This window comes from Rhinatrema bivittatum, chromosome 3 (genome assembly GCF_901001135.1).
Source record: "Rhinatrema bivittatum chromosome 3, aRhiBiv1.1, whole genome shotgun sequence".
In the NCBI taxonomy this organism is placed as follows: domain Eukaryota; kingdom Metazoa; phylum Chordata; class Amphibia; order Gymnophiona; family Rhinatrematidae; genus Rhinatrema; species Rhinatrema bivittatum.
In genome coordinates, this window is record NC_042617.1 from 550,135,792 (window position 1) to 550,159,503 (window position 23,712).

The 23,712-nt window shown below is 42.6% G+C and overlaps 1 protein-coding gene across 6 annotated transcripts in view; it reads left to right on the forward strand.

Annotated features, from left to right (window-relative positions):
• CEP85L (centrosomal protein 85 like) overlaps positions 1-23,712 on the forward strand; it is a 382,914-nt gene that overhangs the window by 342,190 nt on the left and 17,012 nt on the right. For 5 of the 6 annotated variants that reach the window (XM_029596422.1, XM_029596423.1, XM_029596424.1 and 2 more), the window contains 3 exons: positions 11,198-11,315; positions 14,500-14,550; positions 17,264-17,371. In XM_029596422.1, coding sequence (XP_029452282.1) covers positions 11,198-11,315; positions 14,500-14,550; positions 17,264-17,371 — 277 coding nt within the window. Of the gene's footprint in view, positions 1-11,197; positions 11,316-14,499; positions 14,551-17,263; positions 17,372-22,553; positions 22,920-23,712 lie in introns of those variants that run through there. The other variant, XM_029596428.1, reaches the window with a different exon arrangement.

Below are 23,712 nucleotides of genomic sequence, written 5' to 3' on the forward strand. Positions count from 1 at the left end.
CAGATGTTATCCCGCTGCCCACAGAAATCATTTTTTCATTTTTTTTATCTTACCACTCTTTTCTTGTATTAAATGATTTCTCTTCACAAATCTCCAGTCATTCTTGCTGCCCTTCCCATTATCACAACTGAAGAGTTCTTCTAACCACACCCTCGATCCTGGCATCTTTTGTCTTTCTCTGGAGCTCCTTTTCACTGTCCAGCAAACTCCTCTCCATCCACAACTTACTTTTCTTCCACCAACATCATTTACTTGCTCATGCAGAGGCATGGATCTCACTTTTTATCTCAGCCTCAGTAGCTGCTCCCTCCATATTTCCTATATGCTCTAATGGTCGTTTGGTGCTCCTCTTATCACTTGTTACTGTGATATTCACTTCCTCAAGAGCCACAAACGGGTCAGGTTTTTCAGATATCCTTAATGAATATGCATAAGATAGAGTTGCATGCACACTGCCTCAGTTGTATGCAGATTTATCTTATGCACATTCATTAGGGATATCCTGAAAATCCGACCCATTTCCAGCCCTCAAGGACTGGAAGTGGATAAACCCTGGTTTATTAGAAGGAAAAGAACCAACAATTGCCAAACTGGAAATGGACTTGGGAGTAATCATCGTGGGTGAAGTGAAGGTTGCTAGTCAGTGTAATAAAGCAACAGGGAAAACTTACATTCTCCGAGGACAAGCAGGATAGTAGACTTCACACATGAGTGACATCATCAGATGGAGCCTGGCACGGAAATCTGATCTCAAATAATCTAGAACTTTCAAACATGCCGAACTGAGCATGTGCAACTGTAGTCATCAGCCTGCTCCCTAGGCAGAGTCCCTCAGTCTCTTTCTTTCTGTGGAGCCATGTGGTCGCGGGATTCGTGTGCTCATGATATTCAGCTTTGTTCTCTTTCTCTGCAGTCTTTGTAAGTAATTTCTTCTAGAGCTGCAGCTGATTTCTTTCCTTTACCTTACAGTAGTTTTCTTTTCTTTTTCTTTTTTCTCTTTCCTCTGTCTGCCAGCCGCATGGCAGGCCTTAGTCACTGTGCAGTCTGACAGTCTATTTCTTCCTTTAAAAAAAAAAAAAAAAAAAAAAATATATATATATATATATATATATATAAAATTCAAAAACTAAGGCAACCTATGGTATATTATATGTGCTAACCGTATAACAAACATACAAAGAACACCCAATGAGGGTGAATGAGGGACAGAGGTTAGAGGCAGTATAGGTTTGAGGGTGAACTCAAGATTGTATATCTGTGGATATTTACAGTGTGAACTAAATTGAGCAGTCCAAAACATTTGTATTAGATGTAGGTAGATTTTATGAAAGGAATAAAATTTATATGATGTCATATTTTCAATAAAATATAAATGATTTTTAATTGAATAGTGTACTTTTTTGAAGTAATTCAATAAGAAGCAATAGTGCTTTTCCTTCCCAAACACACTAAAATGTTTGGGAAGGAAAAGCACTATTGCTTCTTATTGAATATATATATATATTGAATATATATATATATATATATATTCTATATATATATATATATATATATATTACTCTTGTTACTCTTGTTACTCTTGTTGTTTTTCCCTTTTGTTAATCTGTAAACCGATCCGATATGGTAATTTACTATGAAGGTCGGTATAAAAAAACTGTTAAATAAATAAATATATATACAAAGAACACCCAACACTAAAATGTTTGGGAAGGAAAAGCACTATTGCTTCTTATTGAATTACTTCAAAAAAGTACACTATTCAATTAAAAATCATTTATATTTATATTATATATATATATATATATATATATATATATATATATTGCACCTGCAATTTAGTTTCTGTGTCCTTTCCTTGTTCTGTCTGGTTTTGTACCTTTTGTCCGGTGCTGGCAGGACTGATTGAGTGCAGTCCATGAGTGATCCATGTAGGCTGCTGAGCCTGGGGACTCGTCTGATTTCTTCCTGGGCAGGAGTTCCATGTCATTTCACCGATCAACCAACATCATTGGAGGTCAGACAGTGAAGAGATCGAGGACCATACCGTTCCTGTGGGGGGGGGGGGGGGGAGAGCTCATCCCTCCCACATCCAAAGGAACTAGTCTCCATGGGCAGAAGCCCTGGATGATGTAGCCTCCCCTACTGTTTGCCAGTGAGGGCAGTGCAGTCTTCTTAGGAGAGAAGGTGAGCAGGAGTCTGGGCAAGCAGTTGCTGCCGCATCTTCGGTGCCATGCCCAGTAACAGTTGCCCATGCACTTCTGTGACCAGTGCACCAAAAATCTGACACATCGATGTCAGGACCGTGTCAGGGACCAGGACTGCCATTGAGTACCATGGTCACCTTTGATTGCTGTCAAAGTGCTGGGGTGCCCTAGATACCATCAGAGTGTGTGACCGCCCTTGATGCTGTAAGGGCCTTCCATGCCGTCGGCATTTGATGACTCGAGGCACCGGAGCTATTGAGCACCTGGGGCTTCGAGATGATACCCATCCATTCCATGGATGCCTCAGTCCATTCCATGCCATGGATTCCTTGGTGCCATTGATGCCCCAAGTCCCGACAAGGTGCATGAGTGGCCACCCCCAATGCCACCCGGCACCTTAAAGCAACAGGTAGCTCACAGCACCTCGACTTCTTACCGCTGAAGGAACTTTGACTTCAGCAATTAGCACGTAGGATCATACTGACCAAATAAGTTGCCTACAGTCCACATAAGCGATTCTATTCCCTGAAGAAGGAGCACCACTCCGAAACATTGCAATGTAGGACCACGATCAACTATTAAGAGGCTCGCCAACATAGTGGACTTACTGCAGATAAGTGTGGAGATAGCTTGTAATATAAAGCATCTTTATGAACACTAATTTTGACGTTAATTTTTGACTAATTTTTTTTTTTTAACGTTAATTTTTTACTAATTTTGACGGCTTCTGACGTTATATTAATCAGTCCCGAGTTTTATGAACTAATACTATTTAGTCAGGAACATTTGATACTTTACAGCCCTATATATTTGATAATATTCAGTCCTGAGTACAAGTGATTATTATAGCCCTAAGTATATGACTTGATATTATTTATTTCTGAGACTAGATATTATTTATTTCTATGTTAGCCATGACTCTGGCTTTTCCTCCTCCCAGTTCAAGTGCCCCTGTTTTATTGTAACTTTTATTCACTTTTTCACTCTTCGCCTATTGTTCACGTTGATGTTAATGTTATTGCACCGATACGATATGATTGGTATCATGAGTGTCGGTATAATTAATAAATAAATAAATAAATAAATAAATAAATAAGCTTTAACCATAAAGCACATACAAACCACGCACAGAGTGACTGATGATTACAAAGCCCCAGTGCAGGTCAGGGCAGATCCGTTTTGGAAAGCCCTAAGCACTATATGATGGTCACTCTATAAAAACCAGCCCTTGATTATCATTGTAGCAAGATTTTGATATATTGGATTTTTAAGAGATTCATGCTACCGGGGTTTCTTGAGATTCAATTGTTGAAATAGCCTAATAGTAGAGATAGTAATTACCAAAATCGACAGAGTTAACATGATTGGGAAACTTATAGAGGGAAGGGGCAAGAACTGGTGCGGACACAGTACATACAGGAAAATGGGGTGAAATGAGGGCCTGAGTGTTGGGCTAGTTGTGAAACCCTAATCACCTGGAACAAGAGAGGGCTAAAATTGGAAAAAAACAGTGCTGACTTTCTTAGAGTGCCACTATGGCTGTATCAAGCTCTCAAGCAGAGCAGGCTAAATCAATCAACATAAGAACATAAGAAATTGCCATGCTGGGTCAGACCAAGGCCAGCATCCTGTTTCCAACAGAGGCCAAACCAGGCCACAAGAACTTGGCAATTACCCAAACACTAAGAGGATCCCATGCTACTGATGCCAGTAACAACAGAGGCCATTCCCTATGTTCTACAAATGAACATAGTATGAGGATTGATATAACTGAGAGGAAAGTAGGTACAGGGTGACACTGCCTAAGGACAAAAAAGGAGAAGAAACAACCTCTTGCAGGATGTTGAGTCTGTACATCTGACATCTGGGACATAGTCCAAGCACAATGGAAAGATTAAGGAATGGTGGTCACTACAGCTAGAGCAGTGTAGGTAGTCAAACTTGTACAGCAGCTGAGAGATAGTATAGGCAGGGGCAACCAAGCATTTCTCATTTCTGTGATTTATGTAGCAAGACTTTGTCACTGCCTCTAGTTTTGTCTCTGTTTCTCAACATCTGAGGGATTTTTGCATTTTTGATCCCTCCTTAGTGGTATTCCCGTGCCCCTTTTGGGATGGGTCTTGCTCTCTATATATTGGTGGGTGAGCATGCTCACATTCAGAGGGAAGGCGTGTTGGGAACTGATCCAGATGGGTTAGGAGCTATTGAGGAGCTATTTGGGGGTCTCTGCTCACCAGTCCAGTGGAAGGAAGATTAGAGAGAGAGGTAGATATTACTGCAAGGTGTGCTTTACAGTCTGCAAAAGAATAAGGAAGAGTGGAGAATTTTATGAAGAGGATTATGGAGATTTTCCATCAGTAGTCTGTGTAGGAGGGCCGGTCAGTCCCTTGCTGGCAGGGTTGGTGTTGGATGGTGATTGCCTGCTCACGACCAGTTAACAGTGGATAGTGACTGCTCCAGGAGGTTGCCTTCCCTACGACCAGAAACAGTGGGCTGTGACTTCTATGCTATATGGAAAGAGTTTTTTGAAGAACTGTTTTGTAAGAAGTTTTGTAAAAGAGTTTCTTCAGAGTTTGAGAGCAAGGGCTTTTGTGAGATCTGATCCTCTCTAATCTATACTAGAGGAAGAAAACAATTCTCCTGCACTTCACAGGGAGGACTTTGGTCTAGAAGCTGATTCAGTAGCATCAACAGGAGCTGTGAGATCTTGGGAGAGGAGCCAAGATGGTGGCTTAACGCCAACACTGCTCTGCTCGGTTTTCTATTCCCTGTTACCTGCATGGTTTTTTTTTCCTCATGCCATCCAAAAGGAAAGGGAAGGTGCGATCGTTTCCCTCGGATCCCTTACCTTTGACCAGGCATATGACGATTCAGCAGTGTTTGGCGTCGGCTCTGCATGGTAGGACTCTGGGCCCGGTTGCTGCGGTGAGCAGAGGAAAGCTCACCCCGGCCTCGGAGGAGGCTTCGCTGAGTCCTTGTGATGATCGCTTGCCACCAGCCTTACAGGAAACTCTGCCACTGCCTTCGACAACGGGCCCCGAAGTGGTAGCTCAGTTTGCCGAAGCAGAGGGAGCTGTGGTTTCAAATGTTCCTATGCAGAGCTCTCTGTTAAATCTTGGAGGAGGAATTGGTCTGTTGAGATCTGGTGAGACTCCCCAGGCAATGGGTGAGGGAGAGGAGCCTGCAGCTAGGCCCCAGCCTTCCAGTGGATTTTTCCTTCCAACAGTAAAGCTGGCAGTGGTAACTTTGGACTCTCTAAAGGACCTTATGTCTACCTTGGTAAATATTTTTCAGATTGCTCCCTAAAAATGAATTCTGTATCTCAACAAGTGGATAATCTTTATAGAAACAATGTTTCTCAACAGCAGGATATGTTGTACAAATTTAAGGAAGAGGAAGAAGAAATCCACACTATTAAAGGAGCGCCAGCGTCTATAATTCAAGATTGTGGTTCCTGAAACAGGAATGTGGAATTCATAGAGACAGTTACATTTACGGTTACTGAATTTTCCAAGGATAGTGGGAGAGATTCCTCATGTGACTTTGAAACGATATTCCCTCGATGTTTTGAAGTTTTCCTCAGATTCTTCTCCTTCCCTGGATAAAGTATATTTTTTGCCATCTCGTCCAGCTATTCAGTCTCAGTCTCCTGCTCTAGACATGGGTAATTTGACTGACTTTCTGGAGTCACCTAACTATGAAATGTCAGAAAGAGATATATTATTATTAATATCTTTCTTTTCAGAAAGTGATTTAAGTTTGGTTAAGAAAAGTATTTTAGGAGATCCACCACTGTGTTCCTGGGTCAGAAAGTAAGGATATTCCCAGATCTGGCGAAATCTACCCATGAAAGAAGGAAAGGGTTTCTGGCTCTATGCCAGGATGCCTGTGCTATAGGAGCAAATGTTTTCTTGAGATATCCTTGCAAGTGCATAGTTAAATACAATAAGGATAGTTTTGTTTTTTTTATACAAGAGCAACATAAAGCTTTTCTTGATTCCAAAAAAAATGTTACTATCTGTAAGATCAGATTTGTCATCCATAGGAAATGAGGTGAGCCGTCTTTAAGCTACATCGTTTCTACTTATTTTGGGTTGTTTTTTTTATTTGTCCTATAGCTGGCTGATCTTCCCCACATTTGTGGTCTAATGGGTACAGTAACGTTTCTTTCTTTAAAGAGGGGAACTGTCTTTGTTTTTGTTTCTTTCCTTTGTAATGTACAAAGTTGCTGACACAAAGTGGATGCTTTGTTAGAATTTGTATAAATTCAATAAATAAAATAAAAAAGAGGAGCTGTGAGATCTTGCACCATGGATAAAGAGACTGTGGCTGTTGGCATTATGACTTTGTGATGCTCTTTATGATTTTTGCCATTCTAGTTTGGCTTTTGATTTGAACTTCAGTACATTTTGAGTTGAATGCCACAGCTAACTCCTTGCCTTGTGTTTTTGGACTCGCCACATCCGGAGGTCTCCTCTGCCAGTGAAGTACAAACTGATCAGAGACTGTTAACTTGTCGGAGGGCAGCTGAGTGTGACACTAAGGGCCCTGGAGGTGTACACCTCTTCCCCACTGGTGAAGCCCAGCACCCAGGGCTGAAATCTGATAAGTTTGAGCAAGTAAGAGATCCGGGAGAGAAACTGTGGCCCCGGGACTTTGCTGTAGCCCTCAATTACGTGGCCCCCAAACCAAGTGAGGGCTACATTTACTATGCTGCTTGCATGTTCAGACCCTTATTTATGCATTTTCTGTCTTCAGAGCTTGCATGGATGGATTTAATCCCTCTGGGAATTGCTGTTTCCTGCTTGCCACGCGTCCCTGTAGGCGCTTTTTTTGTCTCGGACTCTGATATTTTGGTTCTTCCCCTTTCTGCCCTCTGACTCACCTGCCCCTATCCTGGGGAAAAAGGCAGCAGGGATGGAGAAGAGAAGGCTGGAAGCAAAGGACTGAGAAGGCGTCATAGGGATGAGGGATGATGGGAGGATGGAGGAATAGGCGAAGGAGTGGAGGGGTGAGAGACAATGAAAAGAAATGAAAGGGTGGGAGAGAGAGGAGGGTTGGGGGTGGGGGTAGATGAGAGAACTGAAAGATGTGAGAAGAGAAGAAAGCTGGCAGTGAAGGGATGAGATGGAATCTGAAAAGAGAATGATACAGAGGATGGGTGAGAAGGACAGAGCTGGATTCCTGGTGGCAGTGCTAAGGTAGAAAGAGCAGAATTACGTGTGCAGCGGTAGTGCATACACACACACACACACACACATACATACACACACACACACACACATCCCTGTAAAAAAGATAAAATAAAGGGAACAATGGAGGGGGAGAGGGGCTCCATCATCATCATCCTTATTACTCACTTTTCCATCCATAAAATAAATGCTCAGTGTGAGTCAGAACATAATAAAACCATGAATCACATTATGGGGAGGACCTCCTGGCCCTAGCTGCTCCTGGCCGAAATGATGTGCCCAGCAGCAGTATGCACTCGCGCACATCTTATCAGAAACTCAGATGGAGCAACGCCAGCAACCAGAGATTTCAAATAAAAAGTGCAGTCTTGCAGCACATCCAGCAAAAGTACAATAAAAATCCCCATGTTAGTGTGATATTGGAAATTGTCCTACAGACCTCAGAAAACAGATCCTGCCATGGCTTTCAAAGATGCTTCGCCTCAAGAATGTCTTAGTGGCAAATTGTGATTAATGTGCGACCGGGGCTCTATTTGCTTCTTTAACAGGGACATCTGATATGCAAAGTTTATGATATTTCCTTTATTTGTGAAAAGACCAGGGTCCTCTAAAGCTTTTCTAAAGTTCTGATTATTTTTTGATTCTGTTTAAAAATGTTAGTACAGAAGATGTGGGGTTTTTTGTTCTGTTTGCAGAAGTCACATCCTAAATTGCAGCTTTGAGTCTGCTGATGCATTTTTTTTTCCTCTTAAGTGGCAGATTTTTTTAGACAAAAAAAAAAAACAAAGATATAGTGAGCACGAATATTGAATGTCATAAGTTGTTTTTTTATCTTGTTGCAAGATAACAAAGATACTTTTTTTTTTAAAAAAGGCAAGGCATGACACCAATCAGTGGGGATAAGAAAATGAGTAAGAGGCCCAATCTTACAGGAGCACCAGCATCCCCCTTCTATTTCACGTTACAGAGAGATTTATGCCATGCACAGCTGACTCCCCGTCTCTGAGCGCTTACGTATTTAGAAAGAACAACAGGGCAGGTTTCCATGGAAAAATTCCCTACGCATGATTGAGTATGGCAAATAGTATTTTTACATAGGTTTCATTCATTGGGGATAATAGCTTTAAAGGTTATCAAATAAAGGTTGAAGGTCCAGTGAACGTGTGTAAGCAGAACTGGAAATGGAAGACTATTTGTGCTCATTATAGGGAACTCTGTCACTTTTGTATGAACATGGCTCTCCCTTTGCTCGGATGTGAATATAAACACCAGCATCTCACATCCAAACCATGACTGATTTCATGGGTATTTTATCAGAATATTGGCGGTGAAATCCAGCTTTGAGTTGCATGGAATAATCTGCCTGCTTATTTGGTGCTTTTTGTAATCCAGGTATTTTAATAGCTGTGATATCCATGGAAGGATCAACAAAAAAAAAACTGGACTGCATGTAATTTGAAAACTGCACAAGCCCCTGTGCTCCGTCTCTTTTGTTAGCCTTTTAAAAGGTATCACAACCTACCACGGCTACAGATGTCTTTGTAGCATCCAAAACGGCTGCTAGAAAAAGCACTTTGTGAACTAAAGACTGCCAATGCTGAGTATGTCATGAAAGTTGTGATGGTGAGTTTATGCTGAATACATGAAGGCTTGGAAGTAGAACGTTTCCAGAAAGGTAGTGAATGGTGGTGCCCTTGAAGCTGAAGGAGTGACAGCCCTGTCAAGAACCAGGCGTAGTGCAAGATGGCCACTCTTTCCACTTTCTCACCACAGCTCTGCCAAGACAACTCAGTCTTACCTTTCCCTGGTGATGATATTTGTATCGTCCTGTGTGCTGGTTTTGTGAGGTGGGCAAAGTCCGCTGGGGGTTGGATTGAGATCCCCCCACACTTCCGTCACTTTGACCTTACCTGTGAACTGAATAGGAGTCTCGGGAGGGACAAGGCAGTCGCATTTTGCTGTCTATCCTTAGATCTTAAAAATTGTTTGTTAGAGTAATTCTTATTTATTTCTACTCTGAGGTAAAATTGATTAATGTTTCAAGAAAACGTAAACCTTGACATTAACTTAGAACAATGAAGTATCAAAGATGGCGCAGTTGCTTGCTAACGAAGCACTGAATTGTATTGGAAATCTGGATTGAAAAAGCCGTTCATTTTAAACTGCTCTTTTTTTCAAAAAGATTGGATGTTTTGTGACAGAAATGAAAGTTGTGTGAAAAGCCAAGATGGATTCATAAGGTTGAGACTGATATATATTTTTTAAGAAAAATGAAAGTTGTTTTTTTTTTAACCAGTGATGGCAGTAAAATGCAAGCACGAGTAGCACCAAGAGAATAATAACAAAAAGATCCCGGTGTTGTGCTGTCTGAGGTTTTTCCCTTTCTAAAAGAAACGGTAATCTAAGCAGTCGTGGTTCATATGAATTTTTGCACAGAGCTATTATTGAAAAATAATATATAAAAAAAGATTATAAAAAATGAATAGTTAAAAAATTAAAAAAGAGGATTGTTATCCAGTGAGCATTAGTTTGATGGAGACCCAGTATTTTTTTTTAACATCTTCTCCCTGCTTCCTCCCCCCCCCCCCCCCTTAATGTGCTGAAGGATATTTATAGGCAGCTATACATAAGAACATAAGAAATTGCCATGCTGGGTCAGACCAAGGGTCCATCAAGTCCAGCATTCTGTTTCCAACAGAGGCCAAACTAGGCCACAAGAACCTGGCAAGTACCCAAACACTAAGAAGATCCCATGCTACTGATGCAATTAATAGCAGTGGCTATTCCCTAAGTTAACTTGATTAATAGCAGTTAATGGACTTCTCCTCCAAGAACTTATCTTCAGATGCTTCAAAACGCGGCGGCCAGAATCTTAACAAATACCTGCAGAAGAGATCACATCACGCCCATCCTCAGAAATTTGCATTGGCTACCAATAAGTTTTAGAATTTTACACAAGTCCCTCACCATCATTCACAAAACCATTCACAAGTCCCCATCGACCTACAATTCCCTCTCAGACTCCACACCTCTTCAAGACCTATCAGAGAAGCCTACAGAGGATCCCTGCACGCCCCTCCAACCAAATTCACCCATCATTTAGCCACTAGAGAACGGGCCTTCTCTACAGCGGGACCAACCATATGGAATTCTATTCCCCCTGAGCTCAGACAGGAACCCTGCCTGTTGACGTTTAGAAAAAGACTCAAGACCTGGTTGTTTCAATAAGCCTTTCCTTAAGCGCTGGTCCACCCTAGCTACCATTACCTAACATTCAGCACTCTGTAAATAATTTGTTATAGTCAATGAGTTACTTTCCGCTCTGGCTTCTTTTTCTCCCAGTTCCATTACCCCTGTTTTATTGTAACTTTTGCCTTTTCTTCGCTGTGTTATTTTTAAGGTTATAACCCTGGTTCCTTGTAAACCGACATGATGTGATCTGAATCATGAATGCCGGTATTAAAAAAGTACTAAATAAATAAATAAATTATCTAAACCTTTTTTGAACCCAGCTACACTAACTGCACTAACCACATCCCCTGGCAACAAATTCCAGAGCTTAATTGTGCATTGAGTGAAAAAGAATTTTCTCTGATTAGTCTTAAATGTGCTACTTGCTAACTTCATGGAATGCCCCCTAGTCCTTCTATTATTCGAAAGTGTAAATAACCGATTCACAGTGCCGAGAGCTTTGTGTGAAAAGTATTTTTATGATCCGTTCCCCACCTGTTTAACACTGGTAATACAATTTTGTTTTTACTTGGTAAATTGATACTATTTTCCTCTTTCTCTCAACTACAGTTTGCAACACAAAGTTGAGAAGTGCCTCGAAGATGGCATTCGCCTTCCAATATTGGACACAAAACAACTTCAGTGTGAAAATGATCATCTCAGAGATCAGAATGAACATGCAAGCAAGGTCTGCCTATGAAGTTACATTTCAGTGTGACCCTAAGCAACATGTTCCGCTATATACATAAAAAGTGCCCGGTGTTGCTCGGGTATTCTGTTCTATAACAGATATACATTTTAAAATCAAATGTATGAGAAAACAATATATATATTGTTTTATTAAGTAATTAATAGAAAGCTGTAGAACCTATGTGTAAGGAACATTTATTTGGCAATATATTACACCTCTCCTATTGCTGGCTGCCACAGGACTCCATCATGCAGCTGTTGAAAATGCTCAGTGGGCAAAATGGAGACTGCTGCTGGGGAACCCCAGCCTGCTGCAGCCAAAGAAGGCGAGGTCTGCTGCAGCCTCCATCCCATCCCATGTCAGATGAAGAAGAGAGTCTGGCAGGAGACAAAAAAGAGGCCCTGTCTGTTTGCGTATGTGTGAGTAGAAGCCTGTGTGTGTGTGTCTGGGAAGGGGACTTGTGCCTATGTGCGTGTGTGTGCATGAATGTGGACCTGTGTGTGTCTGTGTGGTATGTGATCTGTGTGTGCCTATGTGTGTGTATGTGTGAGTGGGAGCCTGTATCTGTGTGCCTTTGTGTGTGTGTGTCCAAGATGTGACCAACACATGCCTTTGAGATATATATATATAAATGACATCAATTTTCAGAGAGCCAGCAAGTGACAAATTTATCTGGGTAAGTTACACGGATATTCAGCAGGACTCAATCAGATAAGTTTGCTATTGAATATATGCGGATAAAGTTATTTGCAAAACTTTACCTGGATAATGTTAGGAGAGCTATTTTTCTAGCCAGACTTGTGTTTGTGACTTTAACTAGAAAGCAAAAGACTTGCCATACTGGGTCAGACCCAATGTTCCCGCTAAGCTGCATGCGTGCACAGCTGCGCACAACTTTTCTCACAGCCCTGCACAGCTTTTAACCCCCCCCTTGTGCACGAAGACCGGCTGGGCTGTGATGGAGCTCATCCCACCATGGCCCAAAGCAAAGAAGAGACCCCGCCCCCCCCAAACTCCGGGTGCTCCTCCTCTTTCCTGCTCGCACGTCACCGGAGGAAAAGTGTTGCCGAAGCCACATGTGCAAGAAGAAGGAGGAGCGTCAGCCCGCATGTAGAAGAGGAGCAGTGTCTGTGGCAGGGCCACCACAGACCCCATCTTGTGGTGGCCTGAGGAGATCAGGTCGCTGCGGTGACCTGCAAAGAGGAGGCCTAGAGTAGAGAGAGAGAGACTGAGGCCCTGTAGAGTGTATGTGTATGTGAGAATGTGTTGAGACTATGTGTGTGTGTGTGTGTGTGTGTGTGTGTGTGTATGTCATATGTCAGACAGTATGTGAGAGTGAGATCCTTTATATATTTATATGTGTATAAGTGTGTGAGTGTGTGAGAGAGAGAGAGCATGTAGGAGTGAGAGTATGTGTGTGGGGATATGTGAGCATGTGAGAGTGGAAGCCTGTGTGTGTTGAGAGTAAGACAACATGTGAGAGAGAGCCGGCGTAAATGTATGAGAAAGAGACTGCCATTTGTGTGTGCGAGAGACAGCATGTGAGAGTGGGAGTCTGTTTATGTGAAAGAGCATGTAAGAAAAAGAGTATATGTGTGTGAGAGAGACAGTGTGTGAGAATGAGAGCTTATGGGTATGTTTGAAGAAGGAAGGGAAGAAGACAGGTGGAGAGAGAAAGAACAGAAAGAAAAAAAAGATGAATTGGGAAAAGACCGAGAAAGGGAAGGTGGAAAAAAAAAAGCCCGGGATCAACTGATTAGAAAAATAAGATCAAATAACTGTAAAAAAATATATTTTTAATTTTTAGTGATTGACATATGTTACCTTTGGGAATATGCATTACATATTTGTATTTTGTTCTTCAGTATTTCACTGTTCAGAGTCTGGTTTCTCTGGCTTTCCATTTTATTGTTTTCTACAAGTTTCTGTTTCTAATTTGTAGTCCCTTAGTTTCTATTAGGTAAGGGTCTGTCAGTGTTCTGAATGTGTAACTGAGGTGCACTATTTCTCCTAACATGTGGTTTTTCTGCAGGGCTTTGTAGCAGTACGGCTTGTTCTGTTAACCCCAGTAGGTGGTGTATAAGTGTTCTAGAACATGGTATAATATTTGCATTGCTGCCGTGTCATAGATAAGGCTGCTGCTGTTTGGCAATGAAGGGTTTGCAGTTACTGAGATGTGTGTGTGTGTGTGTGGAAGAGGAGGAGGAGGGAATGAGTGTGGTTGTGCATGAGAGCCTGGGGAGCGGATGCATCCCATGCTGCTAATGCCCAGGGATAAGCAGTGGCTTTCCCCAGGTCTACCTAATTAATAACGGTTGATGGACTTGTCTAAATCTTTTTTAAACCTAATTATGCTGACGGTCCAATATGTAAACACACAGGCTAAATTTTAGCCTGCGTGCACAAAATTTATGCAGTCGGCGGGGGAGGGAGAGAGGAGGGGAACATATTCGAACCTTGGGTTTTTTTTGCCGGTAATTTAAAAAGTTACCTGCACAAAGCCTTTCAATATTGATCTCAGTGAGTCTATAGCTCTGCATCTTTACGGCAGTGGTACTTTGCCTTGCTTCTTCAAAATAGTGCCTTGCCTGCTTATTGGCTCTTGTTCTTTCTTTGTCGCTCTTATTCCTAGGTGGTCTTGTTTTCTCTGTTGTTCAACTTCTAGGCTCTGAAATTCAGAGGTGTGCAGAAAAGCTGCAGAACTGAGATATTTAGTGTTAGATCTGTTGATAAGGGAAGTACTGGGCCCACCCTTGCCCTGCTTCCACACGTCTGCTTCCATGTGCCACATTCATGTACTGGATGCACGAGAGCTATGCTGGAACAGTTTTATGATGATGGACAGCATGGCGGCATCAAGATGGATAGGCTGGGAGCTGCTAAGCAAGAGGGGCCTACTGAAAAAATGCAAGACATTGATTTGCTTTCAGGATCAACATAATTAGAAAGAAGACTATTCTCATGATCTGGTTTCTCTGCCTGTTAAATTTTAAAATGTATGTTTGAAAATAACTGCTGCTTTAGCATTTGAATGTGTTTAACTTGTGCTAAAATTAAAATCGAGATCTACATGGTAGGCTTGTAAAGAAAGAAGTAATGAAGATAGTACTAGAACATGAACAAACTGTTACTGACCCATCTCCCCATTGCTTTCTTTTTTAATGTATTCACATGTGCATAGGTCATAGAAAACCAACAAAAGCAGATCAACAGGATAATTGTGGAGATCCAAGTAAGTAGACTGACTTATTTTTACCCTCTGGCCACAGCGCACGGCTCAACACGTGTTTGGACGCGCATTTTGGACACGTGTCCATAACCCCCTATACAAAATGGGGATTAGCATGTCTAAAACGCATTCATGTTGATGAGGCTATTAGCTATTTCCCCCCCCAATGCAAAAAAAAAAAAAAGTTTGCCCGACATGCACATTTACCCTCAAAAATTAACAACTGCCCTGGAGCAGACGTTAATTCTTGAGCCCGAAAGGTTTACAGAAATGCATAAAATATTGCTTTTCTGTAGCCCCTCTGACTTAATATTGTGGCGATATTAAGTCGGAGGAACCAAAAAAGGAAAAACCTTAAAAAAAAAAAAAAAAAAAAGAGTGTTCCGGCAGTCGGGTTAGGAAAAGGAGCGCTCAATTAACGAGTAAAATTGAGCATCCGTTTTCCTAACCCGTTGACAGCCATCTCTCCTGTGCACTCGCTGCCGAGGAGGTGCTAGGGGTGCCCAGTTTCCCCTAGCGTCTCCTTTTACTGTGGCGACCCATTTAAATATTACATCGGGTGCCCTAGAGAGGTGCATCAGCGCGTGTCAATCATGAGCGCCCGTTTTCCACAAGTCAGTATTGCATCGGCCTGACAGTAAGAAAGCCCAGGAGTTCTGACATTAATTATAAATATCTTCTGCAGCACAAGAACAAGAAATGCGCTAGGACAACTATGTTCAGATAATTAACCATATAGAAGAACCAGGAATTTTGTAGAGCTGAGACTTGCAGGTCTGATATGCTGAGTCTTTTTTTTCCAGGCTGTAGGGGGGCCTGGTGGGAGCAACTTTCAAGCTCATTTTAAAAGGGGAAGCTCCTTGTGGCATTTCCCTTTGAAAATTTGTGGCCACACAGGGGAACACAGGTACTCTTGTACCGATGTACCTCATGCCTGCTCCTGTGGGGTATTGGAAATGTGCTTTGCTTTCCCAGCCCACCTTTTACTTGGACTAAAAGTATGAGCACTGTTGGAGCATTCACGGCCTTGTAAACTCTACACAGGAGGCAGTCTTCAAATCACCGTTTTTCACTGGTGAAAAAAACAAAGTGGAAATTTGCCTTCCCATAATGAAGCATTTTTTTCTATACTCATAAAACGGAAGGAAAACTTTAGTACACACACATACCAGCTCTCTCTCATACACACATGCTCTCCTGTTGTCATTGGGCCATGGAAGGATGAGCTTCACCATGGCTCCGCAGGCTTCCTGCTGTCTTCGGGCCATGATAAGATGAGCTCTACCACTGCCCACGATCTTCCTGCTTGGGGGGGATAGCGGAATCTGCGTGGACATGCGCGCACACATGCAAACGGAAGACAGGCCTCTCCATCAGCCGCCAGCAGGTTGAGCGCCGGCGGCCTACAGCCTCTCTACTCCTTTGGCCACCTGCGGGTTAGGCTCCGCCCGCGGCCCCTCGGCCTCGCCTGATGCTGTTGGCCCGCCGCCCCCAGGTGTGCCGCCCCGTGCAAATGCACAGTATGCACACCTGGTCGTGCCGGGCCTGGCTGAGAAAGGGATAGAGAGAGAAGGTACTGGGTGATGCAGGACCTTGGCGAAGAGTGAGAGGAAGTGAATGGTGGATGCTGAGAAGGGCAAAAGAAGGTGATGCTGTACCAGAGCCACTCCCAATAGGCAGGTGTGTAAGGGGGCACAAGATTGAAAGTTTACCTAGGGCACTTAATACCTTTGCACTCACCCTGTGTGGATGGGTGGGTGGGTTATGGTAGAAGATGTAAAAGAGAAAATCAGACTGGGTACTGGACAGTAGGGTAGAGAGAGAGATGGGAAAAGAGAAGAAGTGGGGTAGGATTGGGATACTGGTGCTGAGCAGAAGATGGGGGGGAGCAAAGGAGTAAGGCAGGAGATGGTATTTTGGGGCTGCCATATCCTCATTATTGTTCTTGTAGGGAGTGAGGGATGTGATGTTGGGACTGGTGAGGACAGGGTAGGGGGATTAAGAGAGAGGGAGATGCTGGGCAGAGACTGGGGTGGAAAGGGTGGAGGATTGAGGAAGAGACGATGGGGACAGAGCAGGGAAATTGAGAGAGAGAGAGGATCTGGTAGGAACACTGGAGGTTGAGAGGGGAAGACTGGTGAAAGGATTGCTAGGGGGGCTGTAGGAGCAGGATAAGGGGATTGAGAAAAAGAAACTGGTGGGGTCGGCCATGATAAAATATTTGCATTAGATTGCCTAGTAGTGACCTTCTTTGCATGCATTTGCATTATTCATGCTTGCAAATCACATGCAAAGGCCATTGAATTGTCCATAGGTTTTACACATGTAGGTGCACTTTAAGTGCAGAAATGTCTTTTGAATATTGCTACTTTGATGCATTCTCACATGCAAGTCCTTTAAACATTTCCTCCATTGTGTACAAATTTCTTTTAACCTAGTTTTCTCCCTGTAGGAGCTACAGTATTCTTAGACATTTCTTCTCTATTAAACCCAACTGCAAAGGCTCTTTATGGGAAACTTTAGCTTTAGAAGATATTACCAAGAACTGTACGTAAACTGAATTGGGAGCTCACTGTCATTTTCCCAAGTCAGTTGAAAGTCACAGCCTTAAAACTGTCAAGAAGAATTAATTCAAGCCGTATACTGATCAGAAGTTGTCTTTAAATCTCTATACTTAGTTACTGTACAAAACCTTTTGGGTTTTTTTATATCCCAGGTTGAAAAAGAGAAGCTTGTGCAGGAGAAACTAGCCATGCAGAAAATGAAATGTGAGCTTGCAGAAAAAGAAAGAAACATAGAGCAGATCCAGGGGGCGCTGCTTGACGTGAGTAATGGAGACTCTTGGGTTTTTTTAAGTAATGTTTTAGGCTGGGCAGTTGGAAAAGCTGCTTAAGGGGAATGCTCTCAATGGACCTATAGCACTAAAAGTGTCAGTAAAAGTAGCTGAGTTCTTCATGCTCATTTTCTCTGAAATTTATTTGGGACTTGGCACTCAACAAAAAGAACTTTTGTTCTGCCTGCTGCTTTTATAATCACCTGCAGAACTGTGTGTTTTTCAGATCAGCTTTGCACTAGGTTGATCTGGGGGTGGGGTGAAGAGCAGCTTCCTGATAGGCTGATTAGGGAGGGATGGGGGTGGTTAAATACCTGCTAGAAGCATTTTAATTTAGCTTAGAAATTGTACTTATTTACAAGCAAAACTTTAACTCCTATTCTGCCTCTTATCGTACACTGAATGTCACTGGAGCCAGCAGGGATATGGCCACAGGATATGTGATGTATATCTTATCATCAGTATAAAAACTGCACCGGTGGCAAAAATGGAATGCTGACACCCAGCCGGACAGCCGGCAACCCGATAGGGAGTGGAGGGGCAGGGGATCAGTGAGCTGAAAGTGCCAGCGGTGCTGGCAGGGCTTATGGGATCGCATTGTCATCAATGAGATCCACATCAGGAAGAAGGGGAGCCTGAGAGGAGGTGGAGGAAGCAACATTTTATGGTGGAAAGGAAATTCTAGAACAGGAGGCCATGATACGAGAATCAGAAGGATGGCCTTGGGAGTGATATTAGAAAATATTTCTTCATGGAAAGAGTGGTCGATGCATGCAGCAGTCTTCCAGTGGAGGAGGTGGCGGCAAGGTCAGTAACAGACTTCAGGAAGGCATGGGACAGGCAGAGGGGATTCTTAGTTGTGAAGCCAAAGACAGAAATCAACTAGAGGCCTATGACAATACAACATGAAGTCATTTGGGCAGGTCTAGATCAATCCAATGATTATTTATGGTTCTCCATTCCAAATACAGCTCAAACCCACAGATTAATCAAAATGCTATAAAATATAGCAGAAATAGTGCCCGTGATAAAAAAAAAAGGGGTTTGGTTAGGCTAATTACCCTGCTCTTGCAATTTCCAATAAATTTATTGTTCTATTTTTAACTTCACACACTGATTAAAACATCACGGGAGAAAGTGCCTCTGTATAGAGTCACTCTGACACTCTATATGTATCACTATAGAGGGGCACTTTGAATCGGGGAGGGTTTCGGAAGGTGGGGAGGGTTAGGTGGTGGTGTTACAGAAACATTCTGAGGTGTTCATAATGAAATTGACATCACTAAAGATTTTTAGTCATTATAATGGATAAGAACATAAGAAAATGCCATACTGGGTCAGACCAAGGGTCCATCAAGCCCAGCATCCTGTTTCCAACAGTGGCTAATCCAGGCCATAAGAACCTGGCAAGTATCCAAAAACTAAGTCTATTCCATGTAACCATTGCTAATGGCAGTGGCTATTCTCTAAGGGGCGGATTTTCAGAGCCCTGCTCGCCTAAATCCGCCCAAAACCGGGCGGATTTAGGCGAGCAGGGCCCTGCGCGCCGGTGAGCCTATTTTACATAGGCCTACCGGCGCGCACAGCGCCCCGGGACTCGCGTAAGTCCCGGGGTTCTCCGAGGGGGGCGTGTCGGGGGCGGGCCCGGTCTACGCGGCGTTTAGGGGGCGTGTCGGCAGCGTTTTGGGGGCGGGTACGGGGGCGTGGCTACGGCCTGGGGCGGTCCGGTGGCGTGGCCGCGCCCTCCGTACCCGCCCTCAGGTCGCGTCCCGGCGCGCAACAGGCCCGCTGGCGCGCGGGGATTTACTTCTCCCTCCGGGAGGCGTAAATCCCCGGAGAAAGGTAAGGGGGGGGGTGTAGACAGGGCCGGGCGGGTGGGTTAGGTAGAGGAAGGGAGGGGAAAGTGAGGGGAGAGCATTAGAGGATTCCCTCCAAGGCCGCTCCGATTTCGGAGCGGCCTTGGAGGGAACGGGGGTAGGCTGCGCGGCTTGGCGCGCGCCGGCTATACAGAATTCATAGCCTTGCGCGCGCCGATCCAGGATTTTAGTGGATACGCGCGGCTCTGCGCGTATCTACTAAAATCCAGCGTACTTTTGCTTGCGCCAGCAAAAGTACGCCTATTCGCGTTTTTTGAAAATCTTCCCCTAAGTGAACTTAATAGCAGGTAATGGACTTCTCCTCCAAGAACTTATCCAATCCTTTTTTAAACACAGCTATATTAACTGCACTAACCACATCCTCCGGCAACAAATTCCAGAGTCTAATCGTGCGTTGAGTAAAAAAGAACTTTCTCCGATTAGTTTTAAATGTGCCCCATGCTAACTTCATGGAGTGCCCCCTAGTCTTTCTACTATCCGAAAGAGTAAAAAACCGATTCACATCTACCCGTTCTAGACCTCTCATGATTTTAAACACTTCTATCATATCCCCCCTCAGTCGTCTCTTCTCCAAGCTGAAAAGTCCTAACCTCTTTAGTCTTTCCTCATAGGGGAGCTGTTCCATTCCCCTTATCATTTTGGTAGCCCTTCTCTGTACCTTCTCCATCGCAATTATATCTTTTTTGAGATGCGGCGACCAGAATTGTACACAGTATTCAAGGTGCGGTCTCACCATGGAGCGATACAGAGGCATTATGACATTTTCCGTTTTATTCACCATTCCCTTTCTAATAATTCCCAACATTCTGTTTGCTTTTTTGACTGCCGCAGCACACTGTACCGAGGATTTCAATGTGTTATCCACTATGACACCTAGATCTCTTTCTTGGGTTGTAGCACCTAATATGGAACCCAACATTGTGTAATTATAGCATGGGTTATTTTTCCCTATATACATCACCTTGCACTTATCCACATTAAATTTCATCTGCCATTTGGATGCCCAATTTTCCAGTCTCACAAGGTCTTCCTGCAGGAGTAGATTTGTACAACACAAATCTTTGGTGATGTCAATTTTTCTATGAATACCTCAGAGGCTTTTCAGAAAATTAAAACGTCCTGGGATAGGAGGCAGTATCCTATTGTGGATTGGTAACTGGCTAAAGGATAGGAAACTGAATGGTCATTTCTGTCAGTGGAGAAAGAAAAATAGTGATATGCCCCAGGGATGTATACTGGGACTGGTGCTTCTTAATATATCTATAAATGATCTGGAAAAGGGAGAAGAGTGAGGTGATCACATTCATAGATGACACAAAATTATTCATAGTTGTTAGATCATGAGCTGATTATAAAAAATTCCAAGAGGACCTTGAGAGACTGGAGGATTGGGCATCTAAATGCATATAGAGAAGAATAATCCAAAATATTCTGTTTTATGTTCTCTGTTCAACATATATGTCCAACATTTGGCCTCTGACATGTATTTTGTCTTTTATGGACTTGTATGTGATGCTTCTCATTCCAATAAAAATCTTTTGAAATACAAAATATAAGTACACAATGCAAGATTCCGTATTAGATGTCATCACTCAGGTAAAGGATCTTGGAATCATTGTGGACAGTACTCTGAAATTCTTAGCCCAGTGTACAGTAGCAGTAAAAAAAAAAAAGAGACAAATAGAATAATTGGTATTATTAGGAAAGGAATGAAAATAAGTGGATATCATAATGCCTCTGTATTGATCAACCATATCTTGTGTATTGTGACCTATTTGGTTGCCCCATCTCAAAAAAAGTTATAGTGGAACTAGAAAGAGTGCAGAGAAGGGTAACCAAAATGATAAAAGGAAAGGGGATGGAATGGCTCCTCGATGAGGAAAGACGAAACAGGTTAGAGCTGTTCACCCTGGAGAAGAAACAGCTGAAAGGAGATATCATAGAGATCTATAAAATCATGAATTGGGTGGAGCAGGTGAATAGGGAGTGTTCATTTACCCTGTTCATTAGTATTGAAACTAGGAGACACTCCATGAAGCTAGTAGGTATCACGTGTATGTTTAACTCTGTTTATTGACACAATAACAATCTCATAATCTAACATACTGCAATAGACAATCAGTTCTTGGAATATATACCAAGAAGCAAAACTACAAAGGTTCAGCAGCAGGAAGTGTGGTTTCTGCTACTCCCCATAGCAAACTTTCAGGGTCATGTATCTAATCGTGTTATGGCATTTTCGCATGCACTAAGGCGTTTCCGAGTGCGAAAAACACCTTAATATACGCAATAAGTACCATTACGCATGGTGCGAACCAAATTTTTAAAAGGAGAGGGATTGGGGAGGGATTTCGTAAAAAGTGGTCTGGCTTTGCGAAGCCATAATGCACGATATCATACAGTTTTAGCGCCGAAAATAACTACACCTTTTTCAATTGTGTTAAGCTGTGTGATATCGTGCGTTATGTCCATAATGCAATTTTTTCACAAATTCTGTTTTGGGCATTTTTAGGCTGGGGAAGGGACTGAGATGAGGGAGGAGAGTGGGGGAAGGGTCTGAAATGAGAGGAGAGGGAGAGAGAAAGAGAGAAAAATAACCTCTGGGGGTGACTATTTATGCTACTATAGGAGGCCTGCCTAGTAACTCGAGGTGAGGTTTAGGTAGTAGTGTAGGGGTTAGGGGCCACTTTTACATGCAGAGTGAGACGTAAGAACAGAATAGTACACTCTTGTGAAGATTTGATGTCCTTCGGAGTGAGGAAACTCACACAAATATGAGATTTGTACAATGTTCTCTCAACGTAGCTTGATGGACTTGCTACCTGGGTAACATAAGAACATAAGAAATTGCCATGCTGGGTCAGACCAAGGGTCCATCAAGCCCAGCATCCTGTTTCCAACAGAGGCCAAACCAGGCCACAGGAACCTGGCAATTATCTAAACACTAAGAAGATCACATCATCTAAACCTCACCTCGAGTTACTAGGTGGGCCTCCTATAGAGATATAAATAGCTACCTACTACAAGGGCCTTGTAGATAGTCTCTCTCTCTCTCATGAAAATTAATGCACTTTGCAGTAATACCTATGCAAAGCACACATTACCATAAAACACACCCCTTTTTCTATCACATGCAATATTTACAGCAAATTGATAAATCTAGGCCTTTATCAATGCCAAAACATTCTGTTCATTTTACATTACCCCCTTTGGAAGATAGATTCAACAGTACTTCCTTCATCTGGAAGTTTAATATCATAAAAATAAAGAAACTCATGCATAGTTCATTTGTTTAGGACTCAGCTGCGTGCCTTTGGAGATGAGTTTTGAATATAGCTGTCTCATGTCATCAGGAATGTTCTACGCTGGAAAGATGAGCCACTCGCCAGATTTTACATTTGCGTCAGAGAATGAAGCTGATTCTACCAAAAGGAGGGTGGTTCTGAGACCCTTCACACACTTAAAATTGATTTTTCCCAAGCAATAAATATTTCTTTTTTAAATTATTTATTTATACATTTTTGCAAATACATTTCAAGAAGCCATTTGGACAGCAAGCCCTAAGACAATGACAGAAAATACTAAAACTAATAGTAATAATATTATGTAATAACAATTACATGTCTCATACAATCCCAGTCCTCTATTAAAGGGATCCAAGACCACAACCCCAGGTATGGAATACATGAATCTTTATAAGGCAATTACTAGCGGGGGGGGGGGGGGGGGCGACCTTAATATCTAACTGAACAGACTCATAACTGATCATCCGGCGCTCTGATAACAGAAATTGGAGAACTTAAGATAGGAATAGACTTATCAGTCAAGAAAGATGAGAATTGTGATGGTAGAAAGAAGATATGAGGCATTTAATAAGAGATTTCCAAGGGAATTTAAGAAGAAAAAAAAGCACCCAGTTCCAAAACCTTGGACCTCATTAATAGAAATTGCCTCTTCCTCTTCTAAGTTTGTCTGGCAAGGTCCAGATAGCCTCGCACTTTTAAATTTAGGAAGGTTTCCAGTTATGATGAAAGAACATTTTAAGGATTCAGTCTCTAGCCGACTCCAGGAGAAATGAAACAATGAGAGTTGCCAGAGAAACCAGTTCATTCTCAGAAATGTCAAGGATTGCAGTAAGATCCAACTTAGCTGGTTCAGTCAGAGAGAAAGCCTGCATGTTCTTTTGGTCTGATAAATCTTTTTTAACAGGTAAATTGTATATCCTTGAAACATAAGAGCATGCCATACTGGGTCAGACCAAGGGTCCATCAAGCCCAGCATCCTGTTTCCAACAGTGGCCAATCTAGGCCATAAGAACCTGGCAAGTACCCAAAAACTAAGTCTATTCCATGTTACCGTTGATAATAATAGCAGTGGCTATTTTCTAAGTCAACTCAATTAATAGCAGGTAATGGACTTCTCCAAGAACGTATCCAATCCTTTTTTAAACACAGC